We start from the raw sequence: 9140 nt of genomic DNA on the forward strand, positions 1-9140 counted from the left end.
GTGAGAGAGCGCTACTGTCGAAACTCACACTCAATCTATTCACGTATACAAAACTTAATACACGATAGCTAATTTATTTTTAAGATCAGATAAAATTACAAATTACATTTGAAAAGCGACCAAGTTACAACTACGAGGGTCGTTATTTTTTCAACCTCCGTTTGTCCATAAAAAATTCCCGTGAAGCGTTTCGTCATTGCGGTGCGCATTGGGCGACAGCGCATCTCTCCCTCTACACTCTACATTAATCCCGACTTCCAGGCATCAGTCTGTACTGTGCTACACACGAAACAACATGGCCGCGACAATTAGTTCTCCCGCCAAGTGTGAATTACGAGCTGTCATTCGCTTTTTGCAGGCAGAAGGCAATAGTGCAGCTGCAATTCATCGAAGGATGTGTCAAGAGTACGGAGAAGGGTTTATGAGTGATGGAGTTGTGCGTGAATGGTGCCGAAAATTCAAAGAAGGACGAAATGATGTGCATGACGAAGGGGGTCAAGGTCGCAATTCTGTCGTTACAGATGAGCTTGTTCAACGTGTTGATGAAGCGGTGAGAAACAACCGTCGCTTCACTTTAACATCGTTGGCAATGGAATTTCCACAAGTTTCATTTGACACATCCTTGATGTGTCAAGTGTGTGTGTCAAATGAAAGCGAATGACAGCTCGTAATTCACACTTGGCGGGAGAACTAATTGTCGCGGCCATGTTGTTTCGTGTGTAGCACAGTACAGACTGATGCCTGGAAGTCGGGATTAATGTAGAGTGTAGCGGGGGAGATGCGCTGTCGTCCACTGCGCACCGCAATGGCGAAACGCTTCACGGGAATTTTTTATGGACAAACGGAGGTTGAAAAAAAAACGACCCTCGTATTTACGAATCGACGATCTAACACGATCTCGGCTTTATTAATGACTGCCTGTGCGGTTCGTTCAAATCATCTTTATATACCTACCCGATTTACAGTTTTTCTAGAATAAATCGAAAACAAACATTTTCCAGAAAGGACTTTAGAACGAAAAGAATGTTTACATAATTAAACGCAGTAAATAAGCGGACGCCTAAAAATGTCTTAGAACTTGTTTTTCCCCTCATTTTCGAAAATTCGGTCAGGTAATATTTTCGGCCGCTTGGGGTCATTGAATGGCCTAGGTACACAATCGTCTTCTGTCCACTACTGGACATAGGTCTCCCATTTTTCGCCACTCCACGGTTCTGTGCGTCTGGTTGCCAGTTCTTGGACATCCATTTAATATCGTCCATCCACAAGGGCGCCCCAGGGAGGGGCCAGGTGGGGCCATCGCCCCCCCTGAGAATTTGGCGAAAGCGTGTAAAAAATATTTAGCTCTCTCTTACTTTATATTATAAAATAAATTCCATATTAATTTTAATCGCTCACGAGATATGCCAGTTTAAATGTATTTTTTCTCAATCCCTTATCCCTTCTGACTGAGACGCATATGTTTGGATGGAACCGCATCGTTTTCGGTGCGCATGCCGCATGCACTGATGATGTCCGGTCTAGGCTTATCCAGTTGAGAAATGAAATAGGTGGGCTGAACGGCCGATCTGATACGTCTAGTAGTACGGTAGTGCTCACAATTTATATACTGTTATTCATAGAACTTATATTAACGTGTTAAAAGTGTTTTTTGTGCAACGTGTAAGTATTATATAATATACTTTATTTCTCACTTGACCTTAAATAAAATAGGCTTATTTTTACGAGGTAGTTATCTATTGTGTGTAAAGGTAAAAAATACTTTTTTATGAATTAAAATAACATCATTTGCGTCTATGAAGTACAATTACAATATTTATTTCAAAAATTGTGCTTGAAGTAATAACATTTTTTATAAGTACCCTTCCTACTTTAAGAAAATAAGTTATTCCTGTATCGCAGTTGAGATATTCAACTGTGCAAGGTAGGTATTTTAATCTACAAATTTTAATTAACTTAGATGAATTTTTTACTTCTCTAAAAGGTTTTAAAAATATTTTTCAATGCAACTAAATTATCCATTTGGTCTTATTCTGTCCATTTATCGGCCTACTCCCCGGTTAAATGCGTTAATTTATTTGACACCTAACACTTAGCTGATTGAATGCATCAATTTAATTAGCCTACTGTATTTGTAGAAAAATGGACATAAGGAAGTTCTTTAACAAGCGGCTGAAAATGGATGATGGATCTGACATACCGAACAGTACCGAAAACAGTAGTATAGTATGCAGTCAAAATGATTTAGCTGTAGCAGGGCCATCTAGCTTGGAGTCAGCTGTATCCGCCTCTCAAAGAGAAACTAACGTTGTAACGGCCACCGCATCGGATAATTTTGCGATTGTTGAAGACAGTTTAAATTTGGATGTTGGGAACTACCTTGATACTAATAAAATTTGTAGCTTGAACGATCGCTTGAAATTTACTTTGTTAACAAACCCATGGAAGCCAGATAAATGTTACAATTTCAAGTATGATATTGACGATGGCAAACGACCATTTATCCATGAATGGTTAAATACGTACCCCTGGTTAGCTTATTCAAAAGAAGTTAAAGGTGGGCTATGCAAGTTGTATGTACTGTTTAGGCCCCGCGTAACCCATGGTAGTTATCAAAGCGGCTTTATAAATCGCCCATTCACCAATTTCAGAAAGTTTAATGAAAATGCGAAATCGCATATGAACTCTGAATGGCACAGACAAGCATCTGAAAACTCAAGTAACTTTATATCTGTCATGAAAAATGAAAAGAAAAATGTTGAATGTCTTGCAAATTATGGTTTGGCCAAGCAAATTGAATCGAACAGAGCGAAACTAAAATCCATTGTTTCTTCAATTTTGTTTAGTGCACTACATGACTTACCATTAAGAGGTCATACCAATGAGGACGCTGTGTTCAATAACCTTTTACATTTTAGGAAAGAAGCTGGTGATTCTGTTTTAGAAGACCATCTGAAAAATGCGCCGAAAAATGCAATGTACATTTCCCATAGGACACAAAATGAGATCATTGATTTATGTGCAACGGTTTTAAGAGACGAGTTAGTTACAAAAATCAATGATAATGAAATATTTTCCATTTTAACAGACGAAACAATGGACATTACTGGTACAGAGCAACTCTCTCTGGGCGTGAGATATTTTGATAAAAGTGAAAATTGCATCAGAGAAGACTTCCTTGGTTTCACCTCATTAAAAAGTTTAGATGCTGAACATATAGCAAATGCTATTACTTTAACATTAACAAATTGGGGCTTGAACTTGGAAAATGCAGTTGGCCAAGGATATGATGGTTGTAGTACAATGGCTGGGGAAATAACTGGAGTACATAAAAGAATAACTGAGAAATACCCAAAAGCTCTATATTTTCATTGCGCCAGTCATCGGCTAAATTTAGTAGTCAATGATTTAAATGACATACCACAAATCAGGAATACAACTGGCACAGTTAAAGAAGTTATAACATTTTTTCGGCAGAATGGCCAAAGAAGGGCAATAGTGGGAACTCTTCAAAAACTATGTGAAACCAGATGGACCGAAAAATATAAAGCAATTCGAAAGTTTAGTGAGCAGTTTGTTAGCATCGCTGAAGCACTTCAGACTCTATCGACTGAAGGTAACCGTGACACAAGGCAGAAAGCTTTCCAGCTTCATTGCGCAGTTACAAATACAGCATTTGTGATATGTCCACATGTGATTGCCAAATACTCTGCCAAGTTAGAAATCGTTACGCAAATGTTACAAGGTGTCAGTGTAGATATTTTGAAGATATCAAAACACATTCAGAAGGTTACTGAGCTATTCAGTTCAGACCGACAAAATGGAGAAAAAGAGTTTGATAACATTATGGCAAATGTTGAAACAACAGCAAACAAGCTTGGAATCGAGCTCACATGTCCTCGTGTTGCTGCGAGACAGGTTCACAGACCAAATCACTCTACCCAGACTATCAACGAATACTATAGAAAGTCCATTTTCTTGCCTTATTTGGATTCTTTGGTTCAATCGTTGAAAGATAGGTTTTCAGATAGAAACAAACCATCATTTGAAATTTTCAATCTGCACCCTAAAATCATGAAAGATCTTTCTAAGGAAGATTTTGAAAAGTCTATTAACAATATAAACAGCACGTATTGTGAATTGTTAGACAACTTTAAGGAGCAATCAATTCTGTGGTTCGACCTTTGGAAAAACACGGAGATAGATGCCAAAGCCTTGGAAAAACTGAACTTAATAGAGGTTCTTGAGCATGAGCATGCCTGCTTTTTGCCGTCAGTAGCAAAAGCCATCCAAATAGCTCTTTGTCTGCCACCAACTACTTGCACCATCGAGCGATCATTCAGGTAACTAACTATAATTTTATTACGTTATATTCTTATCCATGTGTTTCAGTTCTTCTAAAACTTACATTACAATATAACAACCTCGATACTTTTTTACAGCACTCTCAAACGTGTGAAGACCTGGATAAGGAATACGATGTCGAACAATCGTCTAAGTGGGCTATGCCTGTTATCTGTACACAGAAGAAAAATAAAAGAAAATATAGAAAACTTCATGCAGAAAGTAATTGATTTATTTGCGATGGACACCAGAAGAATTCAATTATTATTTAAGTAACATTTTACTGACACTAACCGTGTTGCGTTTTAAACAGCAAAACAATTTTTCTTGTATTTTTTGTTTCAATACCCTTTGCCCCCCTGAGGAAATATCCTGTGGGCGCCCTTGTCCATCCAGCGTGTTGGTGGTCGTCCTCTGTTGCGTTTGTCTTCTCTTGGGCGCCAGTCAATTAGTTTTCTGGTCCATCTTGAGTCTTTTAGTCTCGCTACGTGACCTACTCAATTCCATTTTAGCTTAAGCGCGTGATACACACGCAAACTTTAAGTACGCGGGTTTAAAGATCGCGGACTTACTCGGCTCGCCGTCGGTGATACACGACAGACTTAAAGTACGCGGTTTTAAAGATCGCGGTCGCCGTCGGTCGTTTGTGCTATTTAGGAATTTTATCGTATTATATAGGTACTTCGTATCGTATCCTATCGTGTTATATATTTTTAATACTAATAAAAAAAGACGAAATCGAAAAGTGTGGGTAACAAACAAAATATCATAGATAAAAGGGTAATATTTTCATCAGGATAAAACAGCCTATAAATAATTAGGTTTACTCAAAAACAAATAATCAAAAAAATAATTTAGTATAGCTTAAAATAGTCTTTTACGGTTTTCTCAAAACTTATAAAATGTAACTAGTCTCCTTTCAACAATAAACGATTGAATTATTTGTAGGCAATTTGCTTAATTAGTGAAAATATAAGTGTATTTAACTTCAAACGCAATATGATGGCTCGAGGCTCGCGGCTCGTGGCAGTGATACACGTACGGGTTACGAGTAAGATTTCAAACTTGTTGGATCGACGGCGGACTTAAAGTACGCGTACTTGCTGTGATACACGCGTGAAAAAGGTCGTCGAGCCATAAGTTCGCGTACTTACTCGCTTGTGTATCACCCCTTTCAGCTATATGTTCGATGATATCAGTGAATTCACTCTACCGAGATTCACTTTGACACATGCGGAATAGGAAACATACAACACAAAAATTCCTACCTCACACTATTAACTACTAAAATCAACTTAATCTTTCATTAAAAAAAGAAGAATTATTAGAAATAGTTGGAGTGTCTACTAATATCATAAAATTTTGTGGAGTATATTTCTACGAAATATTTTTATTTTGTACAATAAATAATTTTCATTTGTTATCAATACATTATAATGGTGTAAATAAATAATTATTGATTGGCATAAGGTTTATATTACTTTTATGTCTGTTTACTATTAATAATATTGGCTATGAGCAGCTGCGTTGGTTGTGTAGTAATTTCCAGTCACTCCTGACAACTGAATTTCCCAAAAAAGAAATTACTAACGTCAGTGTCAAAGTTAATCTCGATAGAGCGAATTCAGTATTCGCGGTGTGCAAGTACTTGGAAGGGGAAACGAGAAACGACCCTGCGCGAGTCGCGGAGAAATATTGTAACGATCTTAAATAATTCATATTGTCAATTGAAATTGTCAAATTGACGTATATTTCATACCTTCTGTCAATGAAGCAGAAAAATTATATATTGCTCCACAATATTGATATGATATGCAATTATTATATAAAGGTAAATTTAATTAATTTTATTTTGCTTGCAGTACTGCATTTTAATGACTAATTTTATTTACTACATACAATTGTTGACGTTTTCATAACATAACCTGAATCTTATTTTTTCTTCTTATTATTTTTTTGGACTATGGCCTTGACAATTATCCAGTAACCAGGACTAATATAATTGGCCAATATAATTAAAAGTGCGAATTTTAGTATAGAGCGTAGAAATAGGGGTCGCTTTGCCGAACTTGCACGGTCCCAATAACAGATGTTTTGGATCAATGATAAAACTGGTAATTATCATCGATACCTAATTTTAAAACAACCAAGTACGAAAACGATATAACATAATATGTTTTGAATCGATGTCCTGATGAAATTGGTAATTATCATTGATACCTAATTTTTGAGCACTAGCAGTGAGATGCTGTCTTAGTATATCCAAATACATGTATTGGCTCATATTACCGTCAATAAAATGCATGTTACTTACTCCTGCAGACAACATACACCCCCACATCATCACTCCACCTCCTACATGCTTTCAGTTTTTTAATTTTAGTTCTTCATTTTAATTTTCATTTCGGTAATGGTAGGGGAGCCCAAGCGGGGATTTTTGCAGTTACTCGAGCGCGTCAGATTAGCATATGGGGAGAAACGTGGTACCCTGGAGATGTACCCCTACCATATATTAGCTCTTAACACAGGGGCGTTCGTTCAGGGGGCACGAAAAAAAAATCTATCCTTAAAAATACTCGAAATTGTCAGATTAAGATAAGGTAAGTTAAGTACATGCAAAATAGTGTATATTTCAAAAATATGACGATTTGAGCGGGGCGTACGGAAATGGGCGAGTGAAAAAGTTTCACAAAAAAGCGAATATTTCGCGAACTGAACGTCAGATCGAAAAACTAAAAACTACTTGTCCAATATTTTTTAAAAATCTATCGACATATACCAAACATGACCCCCCACGGAGAAGGGTGGGGGGTAAATTTAAAATTTTAAATACAAATCTCGCAATATTTCGCAAAGTAAACAGATCGAAAAACTGCAAAATACACTTATTCAATATTTTTGAAAAATCTATCGAATGGTACCAAACACGACACCCCACGGAGGTGGGGTGGGGGTTACTTTAAAATCTTAAATGGGAGCCTCCATTTTTTATTGCAGATTTGGATTCTTTGCATAAAAATAAGCAACTTTCATTCGAAATATTTTTTCGAATTATAGATAGATGGCGCTATAATCGGAAAAAACGATTGTTGGAAATGGAAAATTAAATTAAAAAATGGAAAGTAACCACTAGAATGAAAAATTTTACTTAACTTTTTTTGGTTTTAGGACCTAATAATCACAACCCAATAGGTCCCCAAAGCGCTCAAGTGACTGCACATTTAGCATACTTTGCTCCCCTACCATAACGCTGAATAATGTGCTCTACTGTTGATGAACATTTATTAACATTTTGGATAAATATATCTTTGGCTATATCCATTACTATGGCGAGTACCAAATAATTAAATTTATTTCAAAGGTTTATTGTTATTAAGTATGGTATATTTGAAACCCAGAAGAGCTTATGCTATTTTAAAAGACTTACGCCCGGTTTCATAATCAACTTAAAGTTAACATTAGTTAAAATTCACTTTAACGTTGACATTTACCCGTATGAATTGCATTGATAGAGGTACCAACTTATAAAGTCCGCATTAACTGATTATGAAACCGGGCGTTATACTAACTTACTTTCCGTATGTAATTTTTTTCTAATACATATTGAGCAACTGACACAAGCTAGTTTTATACGGCTTTTCATTCACAGTCATTTGTTTCGAGCTCCTGTCATATGCTAAGTAATCCGTGTATATTACGCCCGGTTTCATAATCAACTTAAAGTGAACATTAACTAAAGTTCACCTTAACGTTGAATTTACTCATATGAATTGCATTGATAAAGGTACCAACTTAAAATTTAAAGTCCACATTAACTGTTTATGAAACCGAGCGTTAATATTATACACACAGATTCTACAACATATGACACAATCTCGAAACAAATGACAATTGATGAAAGGCCCTCTTGAGTAGTTTCTGCATTATTTAAGCTGTGAGTAGACACTGCGTAGGTTTGTTCCAACTCGATACAAAACCGTTCTTGAAAGGTTCGTGAACTGCGCAGTAACGAAAAATGTGTTACTGCGCATAAATATTGGTTATTGCGCATGCGCGCAACGATTCAAGAACGGTTTTGTATCGAGTTGAAACAAACCTTGTATATGTTTATCAGTGGTGGCTTCGCTACATATTAAAATTATTTTGTTGATCATTTCCTTCTTTGCTTCCTTCACGCACTAAACAAGTTATTTATGTACAGCAGCTTTTGTAGCCAATAGTTACTCTTGTTTGTTTTCTAGATTTTTTCTCATCACGATTTCTGATTTTTTTTTGGTTTACCTTCTACAATTCAGAGACAGTTTGGGGCTTATTATTCGTCCAAGTGTTGGAATGCTGGTGGGTTTTGATATATGTACCAACTACCTACTAGGTTTGGGTTGAAAGGCTAAGGATTTGGTTGTGATAAATATTGTGGGATAATTGGTTTCATTTGTGTGGATAAACCTGGCATCTGTTGATTTTGATCTTGGTAGTCCATCTTGAGCTGTGCCATTAGCACTAGGAAATAACTTTGTTGATATGACATATTATTTACTTGATATTCAGTTTAAAAATACATCACGCCATTTTTAAATCCCTTTTTAACATCACTGCACCAGTAGGATTGTTTCTGGTTTGTTAGTCGAAATAACACTTGTTTTATTTTTATTTATTTTGGTCACTCATAATATTAATAAAACTAATTATATAGACCAGGGCGCATCTGTAAAAATATTAGTACATTTGGACGTTGAGAGGTGACTCAAATTTTTTTGCAGAAATTGCTTGAAAATAACTCAAATAATAATATTTGA

General features: G+C 36.2%; 1 protein-coding gene across 1 annotated transcript; it reads left to right on the plus strand.

The window, feature by feature from the left end:
• Positions 1 to 3093: 3093 nt before the first annotated feature.
• LOC126885937 (52 kDa repressor of the inhibitor of the protein kinase-like) lies at positions 3094 to 4676 on the plus strand. The gene is made up of 2 exons (XM_050652759.1): positions 3094 to 4343; positions 4443 to 4676. Exons 1-2 carry the CDS (start codon positions 3097 to 3099, stop codon positions 4618 to 4620), a joined length of 1425 nt encoding a protein of 474 aa, XP_050508716.1. The 5' UTR covers positions 3094 to 3096; the 3' UTR covers positions 4621 to 4676.
• Positions 4677 to 9140: the final 4464 nt, after the last annotated feature.

The sequence above is a fragment of the Diabrotica virgifera genome, chromosome 6 (genome assembly GCF_917563875.1).
Source record: "Diabrotica virgifera virgifera chromosome 6, PGI_DIABVI_V3a".
Classification (NCBI taxonomy): domain Eukaryota; kingdom Metazoa; phylum Arthropoda; class Insecta; order Coleoptera; family Chrysomelidae; genus Diabrotica; species Diabrotica virgifera.

Excerpts from the sequence above, each read along its gene's own strand:
- LOC126885937 (XM_050652759.1), top strand. The coding sequence starts at position 3,097 with ATGGACATTACTGGTACAGAGCAACTCTCTCTGGGCGTGAGATATTTT. Across the intron at positions 4,344-4,442 it reads ACCATCGAGCGATCATTCAG|CACTCTCAAACGTGTGAAGA; the intron begins GTAACTAACTAT and ends ACTTTTTTACAG.